We start from the raw sequence: 22,262 nt of genomic DNA, 5'->3' as shown, positions 1-22,262 counted from the left end.
TCTGATAATTACTCTCCAACCGCTTCAGTTCCACCCCTGCCGGGGGCTATTGAAATGCAAAAAGATAAGGGATCAGTGAGAAGCCAGAAGGGACAAAATGTAAGGGAAAAAAAAAAATGGCTTTTTTGGAGTCTGGGAATGGGTGCCTGCTTTTACGTGCCCCCACTTCTTGGAGTCCAGCCCTTCTTTAGCACCCCAGCTCCCAAAGTTAGTTAATTAATTTGTTAGTTAATTCTGCAGTTGAGGCTGGTTTGAGCCTCCCTTCTTGCCCTCAGCAGATTGCTGTTTTTTGGTTTTTTTTTCCCCCCCTTTCAGGGAGCTGGCAGCAAGACAGTCTGTGAGGTCTGGGTGGGGAGGGGCGCCAGACCCCTGGTCCGGGGAACTTACAATGTTCGCTGCTGTCTCAGCTTTTCCTCCAATTCCAAACTTGTGTCCAATGTGTGACTGGTTACTGGAGACCCCGAAAACACTGTTTCATATAGTTCTTGGGTAATTGCCAGGTGCTCTAGGGGAGAGACGAAATTCTGCTCCTCACCACTCCGCCATCTTGCCCCGCCTCCAGAAGAACTCCCAGGGATTTAAGTCTCCCTGGATACTAGGGATACATCTCCTAGGGAAGACTCTGGCCCTGGGCATCATGGGATTGAGAATGCTGTCTTGATCAAAAGGAGGGAAAGAAATGAAACAAAATAAAACTTCACTTTGGGGACTACCAATTTGGTGGGCCAAGCCCTCGATCTTTGAACTTGCCCTTATGAAGCTTATTGCTGCAAAGGAGAGGCTAAGTCTACTTATAATTGTGCCTTTTGCTGCAAAGGAGAGGCTAAGTCTACTTATAATTGTGCCTAAGAGTCACCCCCAGAGAACCTCTTTTGTTGCACAGATGTGGTCTGTCTCTCTAAGCCACCTCGGCAGGTGAACTCACTATCCTCCCACCTAAATGGACTCCCAAGGTGATATATCTCCCTGGCAACTTGGGACATGACTCCTGGGGATGAGCCTGGACCTGGCATCATGGGGTTGAGAAGGTCTTCTTGATCAAAAGGGAGAAGAGAAATAAAACAAAATAAAATTTCAGTGGCTAGGAGATTTCAAATGGAATTGAGAGGTTATTCTTGTGAATTATGTATATATGTGTGTGTGTCTGTAGGTGTATATATATATATCCCTTTTCAGTTTTTATTAGAATAGCTGAAAGGAAATACCTGAACCTGTTGCGTTGCATTTCAGTAGCCTTGATTCTTGAAGACAATTGTATAACTAGTTAGCTTATACTGTGTGACCATGTGATTGTGAAAATCTTGCTGCTAACACTCCCTTTATCCATTGTGTGGACAGAAGGGTAGAAAAATGGGGACAAAAAGTAAATGAATAATAGGAGGGGATGGAGGGGATGGGATATTTTGGGTGTTATTTTTTAATTTAACTTTTATTTTTGTTTATTTTTTTTTGGATAATGAATGTGTTCAAGGGCTGACTGTGGTGTTGAATGCACAACTGTGATTATTCTATGAACGGTTGATTGTACACTGTGGATGATTGTATGGTATGTGAATATATCTCAAACGGGATGCATGTATACTTTGGATGGTTTCTATGGTGCGTGATTATATCAATAAAATTGCATTAAAAATCAAACTAAAAAAAATGTGAAGATGCAGAAAAGGCAGTGCTAAAAGAGAAATTTATAGTCCTAAATGCTTACATTTTTTAAAAAAGAAAGGGCTAAAATCAAAGACCTCACTGCACACCTAGAGAAGCTAGAAAAAGAACAGTAAACTAATCCCAAAACAAGCAGAAAGAAATAAATAACAAGGATTAGAGCAGAATTAAATGAAATTGAAAATTAAAACAAAAAAAAAAAAAGAGAAAATTAGCAAAACCAAAAGTTGTTTCTTTGAGATCAATAAAATTGGCAAACCATTAACAAGACTGACAAAGAAAAAAAAGAGAAGATGCAAATAAGTAAAATCAGAAATGAGAGGGGGGTCATCACTACTGACATCACAGAAGTAAAAAGGATCATAAAAGGATACTATGAACAACTGTATGCCAACAAATTAGACAACTTAAATGAAATGGGCAAATTCCTAGAAAGACACAAAGAACCTACACTCTCTCTAGAAGAAGTAGAAGACCTCAATAGACCATTTACAAGAAAAGAGATTGAATCAGTCTTCAAAAACCTCCCAAAAAAGAATGTATAAAACTGAATCCTATGGTGGGCAATGTCCATGATCAACTGTACAAATACTAGAAATCACTTCCATGAACCAGAACAAATGTATGACAATACAATTAGAAGTTAATAATAGAGGGGCATATAGGGAAGAACTATATACCTGTTACAAACTATATACTACAGTTAGTAGTATTTCAACATTTTTTCGTAAACTGTAACAAATGTACTATATCAATACTAGGAGTCAACAATTGAGGGGGGGTGGTTAGGGATAGGGGAGGATTAGAGTTTCCCTTTCTTTTTTTCTTTTTTCATCTTTCTCTTTATTTCTTGTCTGGAGTAATGAAAAGTTTCTAAAAATTGAACAAAAATTAAGTGTGATGGATGCACAGCTGTATGAGGGTACCCAGGGGCAAGTGATTGTACACTTTGGATCTTTGGATAATTGTGTGGTATCTGAACAATCTCAATAAAAATGAAAAAAAAAAAAAAAAAAAAAACCTCCCAAAACAGAAAAAGCCTAGGACAGATAGCTTCACAGGTGAATTCTCCCAATCATTCCAAGAATTAATACCAGTCCTGCTCAAACTCTTCTAATAAGTTGAAGAGGAGGAAACACTACCTAACTCGGTCTATGAGGCTGACATCACCCTAATACCAAAGCCGATAAAGATATTACAAGAAAAGAAAATACAGACCAATTTTTCTTGAGTATAGATGCAAACATCATCAAATATAACAACACTTTAAAAGAATTATACACCATGATCAAATGGGTTTTATCCCAGGTATGCAAGGGTGGTTCAACACAAGAAAATCAATTAATGCAATACACTGCATTAACGAAACAGAGGGGGAAAACCATATGACCATCTTGATTGATGCAGAAAAGGCATTTGAAAAAATCCAGGATCCTTCCTTGATAAAAACACTTTAAAAATAGGAATAGAAGGAAACATCCTCAACATGATAAAGGGCATATATGAAAGACCCGCAGCTAACATCCTAATCAATGGTGAAAGACTGAAAGCTTTCTTTCTTGAAACATCCTTGTCTTGTCTGGAATAAGACAAGGATGGCCATTCACCACCGTTATTCAACATTGTGCTAGAAGTTCTGGCCAGAGCAGTTAGGCAAGAAAAAGAAAAGGCATCCAAATTGGAAAGGAAGAATTGAAACTTTCCTTGTTTGCAGATGACATGATCCTATATACAGAAAGTCTTGAAAAATCTACAACAGAGCTACTATAGCTAATAAACACATTCAGCAAAGTGGCAGGATACCAGATCAACATGCAAAAATCAGTAGTTTTTCTATACACTAGTAATGAGCAATCTGAGGAGGAAATCAAGAATAAAATTCATTTGCAATGGCAAATAAATCAAATATCTAGGAATAAATGTAACCAAGGGTATAAAGGACTTGTACATGGAAAACTACAAAACATTGCTAAAAGAAATCAAAGAAGACCTAAATAAATGGAAAGACATTCTGTTTTCATGGATTGGAAGACTAAATATCATTATGATGTCAATTCTACCAAAATTGATTACAGATTCAGCATAGTCCCAATCTAAATTCCAATAGCAAACTTTGCAGAAATGGAAAATCCAATTATCAAATTTATTTAGAAAGGTAAGGGGCCCCAAATAGCCAAAAACACCTTGAAAAAGAAGAATGAATTTGGGTGACTCACACTTCCTGAATTTAAAGCATATTACAAAGCTACAGTGATCAAAACAGCATAGCACTGGCATAAAGATAGATATATTGACCAATGGAATCAAATTGAGGGTTCAGAAGTAGATCTTCATGTCTATGTTCAGTTGATTTTTGACAAGCCTGCCAAGTCCACTCAAATGGAACAGAACAGTCTTTTTCAGCTAGGAGCACTGGATATACATATGCAAAAGAATGAAAGAGGACCTCTATCTCACACCCTATTCAAAAATTAACTCAAAATGGATCAAAGACCTAAGTACAAGTATCAGGACTATAAAATTCCTAAAAGAAATTTCCTAGGGAAACATCTTCAAGATCTTGTGGTAGGTAGTAGTCTCTTAGACTTTATACCCAAAGCACCAGCAATGAAAAAAAAATAGATAAATGGGATCTCCTCAAAATTAAACTTTTGTGCATCAAAGGACTTTGTAAAGAAAGTGAAAAGACAACCTCAATGGTAGAAAATATTTGGAAACCACATATCCAATAAGTGTTTAAAATCCAGAATATATAAAGAAATCCTACAACTCAATCAGTAAAAAGACAAACAACCCAATTTAAAAATGGGCAAAAGTCTTGAATAAACATTTACGCAAAGGGGAAATACAAGTGGCTAAAAAGCACATGAAAAGATGCCCAACATCATTAGCCATTTGGGAAATGCAAGTCAAAACCACAATGAGATGTCATTTCATACCCACTGGAATGGCTACTATTAAAGAAAACAGAAAACAACAAGTGTTGGAGAGGATGTGGAGAAATAGTAACATTCATTACTGCTGAATGCATGGGATTGTAAAATGATGCAGCCGCTGTGGAAGCCAACCTGGCAGTTCCTCAGGAAGCCAAGTAGAGACTAGCCATATGATCCAGCAATCCCGCTACTAAGTATACACCCAGAAGAACTGAAAGCAGGGACTTGAACAGACATTTTCACACCAGTGTTCATAGTGGCATTCTTAACAATTGCCAAAAGATGGAGGCAACCCGATTGTCCATTAACTGATGAACTTATAGACAAAATATGGTATATGCATACGATGGAATATTATTCAGCTGTAAAAAGGAACGAAGTTGTGATGCATGCAACAACAAGGTCGAACCTTGAGAATATTACGTGAGTGAAATAAGCCAGACACCAAAGAACAAATATTGTATGATCTCACTGTTAGGAACTACTTATAATAGGCAAGTTCATAGAGTTAGAATCTAGAATATAGGTTACCAGGGGATAGATTGGGGTTAGAGAATGGGGATTTGATGCTTAACTTGTACAGAATTTCTGTTTAGGTTGATTGTAAAGATTTGCAAATGGATGGTGGTGATGGTAGCACATTATTGTGAGTGTAAATAACATTGCAGAATTATGTGTGTGAATATGGTTGAAAGGGGAAATTTTAGGTCATGTATGTTATAGAAGAAAGAAGTTAAAACATGGGACTGTATACACAGTGAACCCTTTATGGATGATGGACTGGGGTTAATAGTGCAAATATAAGAATGTTCTTTCATGAACTGTAACAGATGTACGACACTAATACAAGGTGTTAATAATAGGGTGTTATATAAGGAAAAAATACAGCTAATGTAAACTATATACTATTTTAATATTCTTTCCTCAACTGTGACAAAGTACCACATTAATGCAAAGTGTCAACAATAGTGTGGTATATAGGAATGCTGTATTTTTTACAGGACTTTTTAGTAAACCTACAACCTCACTAATTAAAATAATAATAATTTAAAAAAAAACAAAAAACATTACACTAAATGAAAAAAAACAGATACAAAGTACTACAATTATGATTACATTTATATAAAATGTAAATATAAATAATAGCAACAAATAGATTAGTGGTTATGTAGGGCTGGAGAAAGAGGGATTGATAGGTAACTACTAAGGGGTATGGGGTTTTTCTTTTTAGAGTTATGAAAATGTTCTAAAATTGATTATGGTGATAAAAGTACAACTCTGTGAATATACTAAAAGCCATTTATTATACACTTTGGGTGGATTTATGGTATGTAAATGTATCTCAATAAAACTGCTTTTTAAAAAAAGAAATTAATTTAATGGAAAGCAGAAACAAACTCTTTCACCCTATTTTGAACATCTGCCTTTTCTCAAGGAGCTAGGGCAATTTGGTAATATGAAGAAGGTGGAGGAGGATGAGTGCAGAGGAGTGAGAAGATGGGGGAAGAGCTACATATATTTTCTGCTAATTACTTTGTCATGAGTTTGTTCATTGTAAATATGCACTCCAGGGGAAATAAATGGAGGGATAAACCAAACCTCATCTCAGAGGTCTATTTCACCATCACTCGTGACCATCCAAATGACCACCTGATTACTTTAAAGCCACCAGCCTTGTAATGCTAAAGGTGAAGTGACCTTCTGACTTTTGGTGGATTTTTATAAAGTTATATTAACCTGTGACTAATTTAATTACAAATAGGAAAGGAGTAAGAAAGACAGTTTCCAGGTGTTATCTTACCTGGCTGATTGTAATTGACTTTGAGGTGTGTTTAATGTCTTCCCCTAGTATTTTGGCCTTGGTAAAAGTTAAGTATGCTCATATTTACAGCAATGTCAAGGGAAATGGATGTGATTCCTTTAATTTCCACTGATCTCATCCAAACAGAAGGACAATTTAATGCCTTTAAAAAAATGACATATGAACTTCATACCTTTCTTTTCCCCTGCTGTAAATTTTAAGTGTTTGAAAGGAGTGAGTCTAAATTGTAGAAAATTTGTTTAGTTTAGGATAAGCTAATAATAAGCTATTATTTATTAATTGCTTGCTCTAAGTTAGACACTATGCTCTGTTCTTTCAATATCTTAAATCTGATCCGTCCCTCAATCTTGCAAGGTAGGTATTATCCTAATCTTTCAGTTGAGGAAACTGAGGCTTAGAGAGGTTAAGTAACTTTCAGAAGTCTCACAGCTGTAAAGTGGATGACCTAAACCTTGTACTCAGATCAGCCTTGCCTTTTCCACTATCCCCACCACTTCCCAACACCTAGAGACAACCTCTGAGGAGGTAGCCAAAGCTACCTATAATGTCAGCTTCTCTTGGAGACTTCCTAATGAGTCAAACTACTACACACTGGTAAAATACACCCAAGTTGTTGAGAAGCAAAACCTGTACTGTGGTTAGATTTTTTAAAAATAAGTTTTGGCCAGTTTTACTAGGGAAGTATATTTTGTGGTTTACTTGTCCTGGTCTGTCCAGGCTTGCTTTCAGTGATAATAGCATCCCCTGGTTAGCCTGGTACACAGTCTGTAGAACTGTTCCATGCTGGGCTCCACTGAGGACAGTTGCCACTGTAGTGAAACACACAAGTTTAGAGTAGACATAGCAGAGTCCTCTTGTCTAACTTCACTCAGGACTGTGTATTTGTTTGGCTTTGCCAACAGTCATTGTCTAGAACCACTGGCATCCTGGCAGCTCTTTTCTACTCTTCACTCCCACTTGGAGCCTAAAGGTGGTAGAGTCCTCAAGCGTTGGTCTTCTTTGAGGTCATCGTATTCCTGGTGTTTGTGGAATATATCCACAAGGGATATAGGCCTTAGGGTGGGGTGGAGGTGACTGAGAATCAGGACACTTAATTAATTTTTGAACAATTATCCAAAGTAAAAGTGTGTCTTATTTTTAAAAAGAATCCTAGGAAATGTCACGCCTGGAGCCCACTTCTTTGTACTGATGAAACCACTGAACTAAAAGAGTAGCTGGATTCTGGTCCCAGTGCTGCTGATAATTGTATTCAGAGACACAATTTAAAGCTTCTAAATATCTCTGACCATCCCTAGAAAAATCTTAAGTATAAAGTTTTCCATTCTATAATATTAAAAGAGTGCTTGCAAATTCTAAAATAAATGTATTGAATAGTGCCTTACTTTCCTGGAGGAAAAACATCCAGCAGCTTCAGCATCCTTTGGAACATGGGCTATGAACCCAAGCGGACAAATGGGATGAGGATATAATCAAATATAAAGAAGCAAAAAGGTCCCTGAACGGCTGAGCTGCCACCAAGTCCATGTAGTCTTTATGCTTCTCCCTAAATCACATAACAAAAAGATTGCAAATGTTTGTCACACAAAGACAACCCTGAGATACGACTTCTGACAGCTAAGGGAAGAGTCAGAAAAGCATTCTAAGTGAGTCAGCAAGAACTTAGGTGCCTGGCAGAGAGGGGATATTTAAGAAACATGTGAAACTTCGTGTTTGCCCTCAAGCAACTTACATTTTTTTAGGTTAACCCATATAAAATTGCCAGTTTGATAGATGAAAATAGTCAAATATCATCAGTTTTATATGTTCAACCTGTAATTGGATAAGTAAAACAATTACATGCGGAACAATAGCAAGGAGTACAAAATGACATCAAGTTCTATATTGAATTTTATGATGTAAACGTTTCAGTGACTGAAGAAAAACACCAGAGATCATTTACAGCTGAAATAGCCAAAGATGGCTTTCCAGATCAAGGCATAATAATAGGTCTGAGCCATGAGGCCTAGGTGAAATTTAAATGTTCTCAGAAAAGAAGAGAGAACTCAGAGGAAATGATATGGGTGAAGGCAAAGGAGCAAAAGGAAGCATATTCTATAAAGGGAGAAGTTTGCTCACAACAGAAGATACATATTGAGAAATGGAAAATGAGTTTGGATGGGTTAGTGTCAAATGAACCTATGCAGACACTTGCATACCAGGCAAAATTAAGTTCCAATTCTGTCCACTCACTCTTATATCCAGTATTTAGGATTAGTAATTCAAAATAATTTTGTGTAACACATGAGCAAAGAGTTTTTATTAAAAATAAAGTAAACATTCACTGAAAAAAAGAGAATTCACTGAAAGTTTGAGGAAAGAGATCATATATGACGAAAGTGATGTCTATCATGGATTACTATGAATGAATACTGGGTGATTAAAGGAAGAAGATTAGCATCAAGAAATGAAACTAGATTGTTTCATTAATCTAGAGAGGAGTGATGAGAACCTGGGGTACTGTGGAGAAAGAATTATACAAGAGATGTTTACAAGAGAATCAACATGAACCTGAAAAACATAATGCTAAGTGAAAGAAGTGCAGTCATAAAAGACTACATATTGTATGATTCTATTTATATGAAATGTCCAAAATAGGCAAATCTATAGAGATAGAAAGTAGATTAATGATTGCCTAGGGTTGAAAATGGGGTGGGGTAGAAGAAAAAGGGGAGTGACTTTAAATGGACATGAGTTGGTTTTATTTTGGGGAAGGGTGATAAAAATATTCTAAAATTGATTGTGGTGTTTGTTGCACAGCTATGAATATTTTAAAAACTAATGAATTGTATACTTTAAATAAATAGATTGTATGGTATGTGAATCATATCTCAGTTGTTATTTGATGGAGAACATGAGCCACTCATTGTAAATTCTGTAGGTTCCAGTTTGATTCTCACCGAAATAACAAGAATGGCTGCTAACACCATTATTTATTCAATATTATTTTAGAAGTGCTTGATAATGCAATAAAACATGAAACATAGGTAAGAGGTATAAATATTAGGAAGGAAGGAACCAGTTTATTCTTTGCAAAAAACACAAAAGAATCGCCTAAAACTGGTTAGCATTGAAGAAAGTTCATGGTCAAATGTGAATTGTGCTCAAATATCAATATATTCTGATATACCAGCAATTGCTAATATTAAAGAAAACATATTGTACAAAAGCTTAACTTTAAAGTATCCTAAATAATAAAGGTAAGTGACTTATACAAGAGGGAAAAAAAAAAACAAAATTTTCATTAAGTAATAGTAAAAGAAGATTAATAAAATAAAGATATGTGTCATGTTCTTGGATAGCGACACAATATTATAAAGATGACATTTCCAAAATTAATTTTTAGAAAACTTTTAAAGTCCCCAAATAGGAATAAATATACATCACTGACAGAGTAATTTGGTGAAATATTTCAAGAGTCTTCAAATATTTCAAGCTACTTCAAAATGTTCAGGCTCTTTGCCCCAAAAAACTCTCCTAGGTAGAGAAAAATCTTTATGCACCAAATGCTCATCTTCTCCTTTAGCTGCTAGATGAGAGCTCTCATGTCCTCCTCAAGGTCTCTTCTCAGTCTCTGTTCCTTCAAACAACCTTTTCCAGACTGTTCTATATCCTGCTGTTTTCCTCTAAATGTATTATTTAAATTAAATGTCAGTACCTATTTAATTTAACGTTAGATATGTAGAGAAGAATGAAATAAGGAAAGCAGAACTCAGCTGAACTATTTTTACCACAATATAGAAATAACCCTATGACATATTGGAAGGTGTTTACTGGTGGTTGGGTATTTGATTTGGTAGTGGTTATTTCTTAGAAAATATGTATTATGTGTTGGTATTAGCAGCACGCCTTAATGGTATTTGTTGGAGTTAACAATTCCTGAGAGAACATAAAGGTCTATCCACAGCTCCCTAAAGGTAGTAGAGAAGAGAGTAAGTTAAAGATTTTTTTGTTCACTTTTTGCATTTTAGTGCAATAACATTGCACTTAATTACTTTTTTAAAATGCAAAAACAAGCAAACAACAAAAACCACGGCCATACCCAAAGTGAAAGACTTGCTTCTTCTTGTTTCCCTCTCTAGAATTAACTACTGATAAATTTGTTTTTAAAACATCATGGGTTCTTTCATGATGTTTTAAAAACCACCCCAGTTTTTATCTCCGCTATTAATGTATACTTACATTTTATTGCAGAAGACATGATGTCTGAATTCTTTCTAGTCTTTTATTTTTGTATTAGATATTAATTACCTTGGCAGTGTAATTTCTTTTTAGTTATAATTTACTACATTTCCCTCAGATGTTATTTTTATGTGAAATTGTCATTTTAACTCTGTATTTATTTGAAAAAAAGGTATCCAGCTTATTCCAGGGATCTTCAAATGAAATTTAATTTTCCTTCTCTTTTTTTTTCCAATCAAAATCAGCATTTTTATATGTGGACATTAATGAAAGAGAAATAAAAGCAAATTTTATCGTGCTAGTATGTGAACTGCTAAAGTTTTGAAGACCATACAGTATTAGTTAAGTGAAGAGTGATCTGATTGACAGTAAGTTCCAAATTAAAAGATGTGTCCAGATCCAACAGATGAGGTAAATGCGCAAGGCAAGCAGAGAGGCAAGACACTTGGGCATGGTGGGGATGACTGTTGGCTGGAAAGCATGTGATGATCAGAGCCAGTATCATCATCACATTGGAATTCAAGCCTAGTTTTGCTAAATCTTCTGATTTTCCAGTACAAGCCAAAAAAAATCTGAATTTTTATATGAAATCTCTCAATTTTTAAATTTACTAATTTTTTTAAAAGTGTTCAAAATTAAAAAAAAAATCTACAGGTTGAATATGACCCTTGGACTGCCAGTTTGCAACCTCTTTATACCATCAGCAAAAGAAACCTATTTTTCACATTTGCTATGTGCTTTTGGGGGGGTGGGGTATTGGTAAGAAAACAATGTCATTGATTCATCAGAGAATTTGAATTTACAACATAAAATTCTACATTATATGTTTTTTGTTTTATATGTGTTTTTAATCTATTTTGGGAAATTCATCATGCTCCTCTTATACCTAACCGTAACTGTGAAGTTGATCTATGAAAGGAGAGTTCCCTATTTATTGGCCTCAATTCCCTTCACCACACTAAGGAGAAAAAGGAATCCAAAAGAAATTTCAGCATCTTTATTTTCCAACCTCGGGTGGTTTAAACCAGAGAGTTCTTTCTCAGAGTTGCTGAGAAATTATAATTAGAGGTTTTCCTGTTGTGTAAGGAAAGGATTCTGGTCCTCCTGCATCTGTTCTCAATGAATTTGCTTCCCTGTCCCATTTCTCCTTCTGCAGGTGATAGAGGGAAAGCTGGCTCCATTCTTGGGCAAAGTCATTAAATTTGCCACCTCACACGTGTACAGCTGCAGTCTGTGTAGCCAGAAGGGGTTCATCTGCGAAATCTGTAACAATGGAGAGATCCTCTACCCCTTTGAGGATATTTCAACAAGCAGGTACAGAATATCTCGTCTCATAAAAGAATACCTGAATATATCACATGCTGTTTTATTTGGCCAGAGCAGACAACTTTTGGTCAAGTATTGTATCTCTGTCTTCCAGCCTGAATCAGGTTTCCCTTATACTTGGGGAACATTTTTTACTCTTTGATTTCTTATATTTATTTCTAACCCTTACCTTACTACCTTTATCTAGAATGAGATAACAGTTACAAAGAAACATCCCCTAGCTCTGCCTTTTTAAGTAACCATGTTCAGATTCATTTTTAGAATGAAGATTGGGGAGGAAGAAAGGCACGTGAAAGGCAATGGGAAATTGCATTCTCAGAGGAAGGCCAAAATTAAATCAACCTCTAGGAATAAAACTAGAAGACACTGGTGCACAGCTGTCTGTCTCACCACATGCTTTTCCCCACAGATACACGACAGGGTAGTGATGAAAGCTTTAGGACCCAAAGGAAAGAAAAGAGGGAGTTTATGTGGATTATTTTTCTAACCAAAGTAATATTTGGGCATCATCACATCCATTGATTGATGGATAATTTTTTTCTCCACTAACTGTAGAGCAGGGTTTTTACTATTGCTTTTCTTGAATCCAAAAATGATACATATCACTTTTCCTTTCATCCCCAAAGCGTAATAGAAATATCCACTGTTTGTGTGTATGTGCACTGGCTTCTTTGGGCTGTCATCGCTCATTTCCCACACTGCAAGGCTAACTTACACTGCAGTCTAGGACAGAAGGTAAGGCATGTAGCCAGGGAAAGTTGAGGCATGTAGGGTACAGCTAGGATGTAAGAGTTGATTCAGCCATTTTGGCCTCTTCTTAAACCCAGAGACCATTTGTAAACATCCAGGAACTGGGGTTGGCCACACACACAGAAAGACAGTCACACACATACACACACATACACACACACACACCAGCCTCCAGTTTTCTGAGTACAGGTACTTAGCCCATAGCCTAGAGATTTGGGTAACTCTTAAAAATGCACCCCACACAAAAACTTGTATATTGATGTTTATAGCAGCATCATTCCTAATAGCCAAAAAGTAGAAACAGCCCAAATGTCCATTGTGCTGGTTTGGATGTATTATGTCCCCCAAAACGCCATTATCTTTGATGCAATCTCATGTGGGCAGATATATTAGTGTTGATTAGATTGTAATTCTTTGAGTGTTCCCATGGAGATGTGACCCACCCAACTGTAGGTGATAACTCTGATTAGATAATTTCCATGGAGGTGTGGCCCCACCCATTCAGCGTGGGCCTTGGTTAGTTTACTGGATCCCTATAAAAGCTCAGACAGAAGGAGCAAGCTTGCTACAGCCAAGAGGGACACTTTGAAGAATGCACAGAAGCTGAGAGAATAGCTGCAGATGAGAGACAGTTTGAAGATGGCCGTTGAAAGCAGACTGTTGCTCCAAAGAAGCTGAGAGAGGACAAACACCCCAAGAGCAACTAAGAGAGACAGTTTTGAGGAACTGCAGCCTAGAGAGGAACGTCCTGGGAGAAAGCCATTTTGAAACCAGAACCTTGGAGCAGACACCAGCCACATGCCTTCCCAGCTAACGGAGGTTTTCCAGACACCATTGTCCATCCTCCAGTGAAGAGACCCGATTGTTAATTACTTACCTTGGACACTTTATGGCCTTAAGACTGTAACTGTGTAACCAGATAAACCCCCTTTATAAAAGCCGATCCATTTCTGGTGTTTTGCATTCCAGCAGCATTAGCAAACCAGAACATCCATCAACTAATGAATGGATAAACAAAATGTGGTATATCTAAACAGTGGGATATTATTCAGCAATAAAAAGTAATGAAGTACTGATACATGCATGGATGAACATTAATAACATTATGTTACATGAAAGAAGCCAGGCACAAAAGAGCACATATCGTTTGATTCCTTTTATATGAAATGTCCAGAATACGCAAATCCATAGAGTCAAAAAGTAGATTAGTAATTGCCAAGGGGAAGGAGGAAAGGGAGAGTGACTACCAATGGGTACAGGTTTCTTTTGGGGTTGGTAAAAATGTTCTCAAATTAGATTGTGGTGATGGTTGCATGATCTTATGAATATACTAAAAACCACTGAATAATTTACTTAAAAAGGGTGAGTTTTATGGCAAATGAATTATATCTTGGTAAAACAAATAATTCCAACTGAATAGACCATATACTGGGCCACAAAATAACTCTCAATAAATTTTAAAAGATTGAAACCCTACAAAGTATGTTCTCAGATCATGATGGAATTAAGTTAAAGATCCACAGCAGAAAAAAATCAGGAAACCCCAAAATATTTGGAAATTGAACAGTATACTTCTAAATAATTCATGGGTCAGAGAAGAATATAAGGGGAATTTTTAAATATTTTGAAATAGATGAAAACAAAACGTAACCTGTCAAAATTTACAGGATGCTGCTAAATAGTCTTAGAGCAAAATTTATAGCTGTAAGCACCAGTATCAGAAAGGTCTCAAATCAGTAACCTGCAAGCAGAAGGAAGGATATACTAAAAATTAGAGGAGAAATCACTGAAATAGAAAACAGAAAAACAACAGACCAATGAAAATAAAAGTTGATTCTTTAAAAAGATCCCTTAGCTTTGACAAATCCTTAGCTAGAACTGTAACAAGAAATTGAAAGAGACATAAATTGCCAAAGATCAGTCATGAAACGGGATCACACAACAATTAGACAGAAATTAAAAGGATTATAAAAGTATAAAGGAGTACTATAAACAGCTTTATGCCAACATAATTTAGACAATTTAGAGGAAAAGGACAAATGCCTAGAAAGACACAAATTACCAAAACTGACTCAAGAATAAGTGGAAATATGAATTAAAACTTATAACAAGTAAAGAAATTGAATTTGTCATTTTTAAATCTTCCCATAAAGAGAAGCCCAAGCCCAAATGGCTTCACTGATGAATTCTGTTGAATATATAAAGAAGAAATAATGCCAGTTCTTCATAAAGCCTTTCAGAAAATGGAAGAGGAGAGGCTTTCCCAACTCATTCTATGAACCCAGAATTGCCCTGCTAAGCAAGTACATAAAAAATCTAATAACCATCCTAAACAAAGACACAAAAATCCTTTAAAGAATATTAGCAAACCGAATCAGCAACATATATGAAAAGATTATACATCATTTTCAAGTGGGATTTTCCCAGTAATGTAAGGTTGGTTTAGCATCTCAATTATTTTAATAATAATATTAATAGAATAAAGAGCTAAAACTGAATGATCATCTAAATAGATGGTCATAGGATATAAGATTAATATACAGAAACCAATTATATCTTATATACTAGCAATGAACAATCTAAAAATCAAATTAAGAAGACAATTCCATTCACAATAGTAACCAAAAAAAAAAAAAAAATACTTAGGAATAAATTTAACAAAAGAACTGCTTCATTCTGTAAGATTTTTTACACTGTAAATTACAAAACATTGCTGAGAGAAATTTAAAAAGATCTATGCCAATGGAGAGAAATTCTATGTTCATCAATTGGAGGATTCAATATTGTTAAGATAGCAATATTCCCCAAGTTCATCTATAACTTCAACAAAATTTTTATCAAAATCCCAGAAGGCTTTTTTGTAGAAATTGAGAAGCTGATCTTAAAATTTACATGGAATTGCAAAGACCTAGAGTAAACAAAACAACTTTGAAAACGAACATTGAGGACTTACACTACAGATTACATAACAATAATTTAGATATGGCAATATTGGCAGAGAATAGGAATATAGATCAATAGAACAGAATCAAAAGTCCAGAAAAGAAATCCTTACATTTATGGTCAATTGATTTGCAACAAAGATGCCAATACAATACAATGAATACAATAACACAATGAAAAAAAAAGTCTTTTCAATTAATGATTGATAGGACAAATGGATATCCATATGCACAAAATGAACTTAGACCCTTACCTCATGCCATACGCAAAAGTTAACTCAAAATAGAACATAGATTTAAATGTCAGCTTTAAAACTCTAAAACACATAGAAGGAAACAATAAGAGGAAATCTTTGTGACCTTGGGTTTGGAAAACAGTGATTAGATCTGATACCAAAAACCAAGACATAAAAGAAAAAAATTGGTAAATTGGACTTCAATAAAAGTTAAAGTGTCAAAAGATACTGTTAAAAAAATAAAAAGGCAAGTCACAGAATAGGCAAAAAGATTTGCAAATCATATTTCTAAAAAAAACTTCATATTCAGAATATATAAAGAACCCTTACAACCAATAAGACAGACAACCCAATTCAAAAATGGTCAAAAGACTTAAGCAGACATTTTACCAAACAAGGTATATGAATGGCTAACAAGCACACAGAAAGATGCTTATCATCATTTGTCATCAGGTAAGTAAACGCGAAGTAAAACTACAATGGAATACCACTACATATTCACCAAAATGGCCATAATCAAAAAGAATGACAATATTAAGTGTTGGTGAGGATGGAGATAAACTGGATCCCTCATACATTTCTGGTGGGATATTGTGCCAGTTTGGATGTATTATGTCCCCCCAAAACATCATGTTCTTTAATGCAGTCTTGTGGGGGCAGATGTATTAGTATTGATTAGGTTGAAATGTTTGGATTAGGTTGTTTCTATGGAGATATGACCCACCCAACTGTGGGTAATATCTTTGATTAAAAAATGTATATAACTGACACTTCCAGTTCCAGCTCTGACATGTAGAGCCTAAAAGTCATCATTCACATTTCCATAACAAAAAGACTAAGCAAACTGAAATGGACAGCTTTGCTTAGATCTACCAGAAAATTGAGGTCAGAGGGCAAACAGCCATCCCAAAATCTAGAGAGACAGGTGAATACAGAGAATCGTAACCAAGATCAGCTTACCTGAAACAGAAGCCACTAGAGCCAAGAAGTTCATCAAAATACTTACATGTTAAGTAATGAATTACTGCAGGCTGAGTGTGGACCAGCTTGAGAGTTAAAAACAGTGTGTTCCAGTCTTAGAAAGATCCCACTTTCATGGGTTTTGCCTACAGGAATTCCACCAGTTTCTCACAGTGAAAATCATAGAAAACTCCCCTCTTGTTTCAGGCAAAGGGAGGGAAAAAGTAAACATTTTTAAATATGACCAGAGCATTTTCCATAACAAAGTCCCCCCCTTCCAGAGAAAACTAGTTTACCAGAGCCTTACTTGTCCTGGAGTGAGGTAGCTCCCTCCAGCTTTCCTGTCTCATGTAAGAGGAGAGAGGAAAAAAAAAAAAAAAAAACAGAAAAACTAAGAACCTCTTCTGAAGAGCTTAGGCCCACTGAAAACTGAGACTTGGGCCTACCAGAAACTGAGATGTAATCATAAAATTATAGAATGCTTCTCCTCCCCAACACCTTACCACCATGTTAACAGGACTTTGGTATACTAAATCTAAGTCTCTATTTAAGAAGGAGTTCTTGGGAAAACTAGAAACAACAGGGGGGAAAAATAACAACAGCAAGAAGAAAACTATAGGAACTGATGGCACGACCAGCTACAGAATAAGTTAAACACATAAACATGACCAGATTAATGTAAAACCTCGCACTAAAAGCCTAATTATCCGTTTCTGTTACCCTATACATCAAACCAAAAATTTATACCCTTTAAACCAAAAATTACAAGGCATGCTACAAGGCAAGTAAAAACATAGTCTGAAGAGACAAAGCAAGCATCAGAACCAGACTCAAATATAGGACAGATTTGGGAATTATTATATAGAGAATTTAAAATAACTATGATTAATATGTTAAGGGCTCTAATGGAAAAAGTAGACAGCATCAAGAACCAATGGGTAATATAAGCAGAGGGATGGAATTCTAAGAAAGAATCAAAAGGAAATGCTAGCAATCAAAAACACTGTAACAGAATGAAGACTGTCTTTTATGGGCTTATCAGTAGACTGACATGGCTGAGGAAAGAATCAATAAGTTTGAAGATATGTCAATAGGAACTTCCAAAACTGAACTACAAAGAGAAAAAAGAATGAAAAACAAGGGAAAAGAATATCTAAGAACTACGGTAACATACAAGTAATGGAAATATCAGAAGGAGAAGAAAGGAGAAGAAATATTTGAAGTAATAATGCTAAGAATCATCCAAAATTAATGACAGATTACAAAACCACAGGTCCAGGAAGCTCAGAGAACACCAGCCAATATAAGTAAAAAAAAATCTACACCTTGGCATATCAGATTCAAACTGCAGAACACCAAAGACATGTAAAACTCTTGAAAAAAGTCAGAGAGGAAAAAAAAACCTTACCTATAGAGGAACAAGTATGATTTTCTCAAACAAACAAAAAACAGGGAATTTGTTCCAGTAGACTTACCTTAACAGGAATTATTAAAAGAAGTTCTTCAGAGCGTAGGAAAAAAGTATAGGTCAGAAACTCAGTTCTACATAAAGAAAGAAAGAGTGTCAGGGAAGGAATAAATGAAGGTAAAGTAAAATAATTTATTTTTCTTATTCTTAATTGACTTAATGGGTAACCTTGTTTAACAACATATTGGGTGATTGTCATATATGGATAAGCGAAATGAATGACAGTCTTAGTTTTCTAGGGCTGCCATAACAAAAGTACCACAAACTGGGTAGCTTAAAACAACAGAAATTTATATTGTCTTACAGTTCTGGAGGCAAGAAGTCAGAAACCAGGGTGTCAACAGGGCCATGCTTCTTCTTAAACCTGTAGGGAACAGTCTGTTCCATGCCTCTCTCCTGCTTCTGGCGGTAGCTTGCTGGCAGTCCATGGCATTCTCTGCCTCAGTCGTCACATGGTGTTCTCCCCTCCATCAGTCAGTGTGCAGTGCTCCTCTCCTTATAAAGACACCAGTCATATTAGAGTACAGCCCACCCTAATCTACTTTGGCCTCATCTTAACTTATAACATCTTCAAAGATTTTGTTTTCAAAGAGTCACACTCACAGGACTGGGGGTTAGGACTTGAACATATCTTTTGGGGGAACACAATTCAATCCGTAGCAGACAGCAATGTTACAAAACTTCTAGAAGATAATGTAGGAGAAGACCTGGGTGAACTTGAGTTTGGCAATGAGTTTTTAGATACAATATCAAAAGCAGAATCCATAAAAGACAATATTGATAAATTGGGCTTTATTAAAATTGAAAACTTTTGTTCTGCAGAAGACACTGTTAAGACAATGAAAAGGCAAGCCTCAAACTGGGAGGAAGTATTTGTAGAATACATAGCTGATAAAGAACTTGTATCCAGAACATTCAAAGAATTCTTAAAACTCAACAGTAAGAAAACAAACAACCCAGTTTTTAAAAATGGAAAAAAAATCGACCAAACACCTCAACAAAGAAGATATACAGATGGAAAATAAGCACTGAAAAGATGCTCAACAGCATATATCATTAGGGAAATGCAGATTAAAACAATGATGAAATACTACTACACACCTATTGGAATGACTAAAATTAAAAAACTGACAAAACCAACTGCTCTTGAGGATGAGTAGCAACAGGAACTTTCGTTCATTGCTGATGGGAATACCAAATGGTACAGCCACTTTGGAGGACAATATGGCAGTTTCTTACAAAGCTAAACATAATAGTCTGACTCTGTGATCCTGCAGTCAATCTCCTACATATTTACCCAATTGAGTTTAAAACTTATAATTGCCAAAAAATGGAAGCAACCAAGAAGTCCTTCAATAAGAATGAACAAACTGGTACGATAAACAGAAATAACATATCAAACCACAGATACATATAGAGGAACTTTAGATTCATATTGCTTAGTAAAAGAAGCCAATCGGAAAAGACTACATACTGTATCGTTCCAACAACATTCTAGAAAAGGCAAAAGCATGAAATGAGTTAAAAGACCAGCCGTTGCAAGTGTGTGGGGATATGGGGAGAACTGAAATGGTGAAGCACAGATTTTTAGGGAAGTGAAATTATTCTGTATGATACCATGTAATGGTACATACATAATATTATGCATTTGCCAAAAGTTATATAACTATACAATGCAAAGAGTGAATTTTAATGTAAACTGCAGACTTCAGTTAATAATAATATGTCAATATTGGTTCATTAATTGTAGCAAGTATACCACACTAATGCAAGATGTTAATAATAGGGGAAACTCCTGTGGGGGAGAGAGTATATGGGAATTCTCTGTACTATCTGCTCAATTTTTTTGTGAACCTAAAATTGTTCTAAAATATAAAGTCTATTACAAATTTTTAAAAATTCATTCTACTGAACGGTTGACTCTAAGACCAAAGCTGAGCATGCAGTTTTAAAATAATTGTTGTTTATTAGAACAATTTTAGATTTATGATTACCTTATTATTAACATCTTACGTTAATATGTTACCTGTGTCACCATTTAAGAACCAATATTGATGCATTGCCCATACTTTATTCAGATAACCTTAGTTTTTACATAATGTGCTTTTTCTCTCCCAGGATCTCATCCAGGGTACTACATTACATTTAGTTTTCATATCTCCTTAGGCTCCTTTTAACTGTGAAACTTTCTCAGACTTGACTTGTTTTTGATTACCTTAATGGTCTTGAGAAGTACTGGTCAGGTATTTTGTGGAATCTCTCTATCAGGGTTTGTCTAATGTGTGTGTGTGTGTGTGTTTTCTGTTACTTTGTTTGTTTGTTCATTTCATGATTACACTGGGGTTGTGTTTGGGAGAGAAAGACCTCAGAAGTAAATTGCTCTTTTCCTCCTATCATATCAAGGGTACATGCTATAAACATGACTTATCATTGTCAATGTTGACCTTTGTAAGAAAGGAATAAGTTTAGCTTTCACATAGAGACAGCATGGAATAAGGGAAATGAAGGCAAAACCAGTTTAAACAAGCCCCAGACAAAGAAAAGAGAGAATCTGCCTGCTCCTTATATGGAAAAGTAACCATAGTTACTGGAATGTAAAGAGATATGAGGTAAAATCAGAGGCGGGAACTCACAGCAAAAAAAAAAAAAATTGGGGGGCATAGGCTGATCAGTTCAAAATCTCAATAATGAGCTAGTTGGCTCTCTGGGATTGGCTGATCAGTTCAAAATCTCAATAATGAGCTAGTTGGCTCTCTCGGATTGGCTGTACAAATTAAAATCTCAAAAGATGAATTAGTTAGTGTTCTCGGATAGGCTGTAGCCTCTGTAGTACCCAGTCAATGCGGAAACAGGGGAGGGACTTGCGAATTAGGAGTGGGAGATTTAAAGATCGCCATTCTCTTCCTCTGGTGCGCCAGCCTCCCACGTGTTTGGCTGGACCCCTATCTTGCAAGATCGTAAATAAATTCTTTTCTCCTCCAGAACCAAGTGAGCGTTTATTCCCTTACAGGTACCGCTTTATTTCCGACACCTTGATTACTTATTTGAGGTAGTGTTTGTCAGGCTTCTACATTGTAAAGTCACTCTTCTTTTCCTTCCTTTCCATACTGTATTCTTTGGAAGGAAGTCATTATACCAGGCCACACTTAGGGAGTAGGGAGTTATGCTCTACCCCATAGGCAGATGGAGCACTTCTGCACAGACTTCTCTTTTCTCCTACATTATTTAATTTTTTCTAACTGTATTTATATCCGTATGGACTTATGGTATATACTTTGTACTTTGGGTAATAATCCAAAAACGACTTTATTTTGTTGCTGAAATTTTCCCAGCTTTGGCTTTGGAAGCTCTTACAGTTGACTTCTGTGTCTCTTCAACATACCCCCATCATTGTGAGTTTTCTGTTTTGTGTGTGTGTGTGTGCAGTGGCTTTTTGGGCACTTCCTTACTTTCTGGCACTACTATATAGATAATCCAGGCTCATCTTTTATATTCCCTGCCCCAGTCCTAGAACCAGCCATTTCTCCAAGGAGCTTTCATTCCTTGGTATTAGAAACCAAAATCGGCACTGGGTCAGTACATTTTTAAAGCCCTCAGTCCCAGAACTTGTCCCTTGATGACAGCAAAGGGGATCCATTCTGACTGAATATCAGAAATCATCTGCAAGGCTTGGGTGTTTTTTAATCCCCAGAAACTATATCCATAGACCCTCCACCGCTGATTTCTGAAGCACAGCAAGAAAGAATCACTCCTCTAAAAGAGTTGTGGTCCTAATCTAAAATGCAAGGTTCTCACAACCAAAATGGCCACATTAGCATATCTTTGGGCTCCTAAGGGCTTTTGTCCTCAGGAAAGACTATGCAGCTATTTAGAACACTCCCTTTCTTCCTTGGTCGAGCTGGTTCTCTCTAAGGTTGCATCTGAGTCAGTAGGAGCCTGGAC

The 22,262-nt window shown here is 36.0% G+C and overlaps 1 protein-coding gene across 5 annotated transcripts in view; it reads left to right on the top strand.

Moving 5' to 3' along the window:
• PLEKHM3 (pleckstrin homology domain containing M3) overlaps nucleotides 1-22,262 on the top strand; it is a 259,523-nt gene that overhangs the window by 214,102 nt on the left and 23,159 nt on the right. For 4 of the 5 annotated variants that reach the window (XM_037848979.1, XM_037848976.1, XM_037848978.1 and 1 more), the window contains exon 7: nucleotides 11,795-11,952. In XM_037848979.1, the coding sequence (XP_037704907.1) occupies nucleotides 11,795-11,952 (158 nt within the window). Of the gene's footprint in view, nucleotides 1-11,794; nucleotides 11,953-22,262 lie in introns of those variants that run through there. The other variant, XR_005218718.1, reaches the window with a different exon arrangement.

The sequence above is a fragment of the Choloepus didactylus genome, chromosome 9 (assembly GCF_015220235.1).
Source record: "Choloepus didactylus isolate mChoDid1 chromosome 9, mChoDid1.pri, whole genome shotgun sequence".
NCBI classification, from domain to species: domain Eukaryota; kingdom Metazoa; phylum Chordata; class Mammalia; order Pilosa; family Megalonychidae; genus Choloepus; species Choloepus didactylus.
The sequence above is the reverse complement of the archived record's forward strand: the minus strand, read 5'-3'. Positions and strand labels throughout refer to the sequence as shown.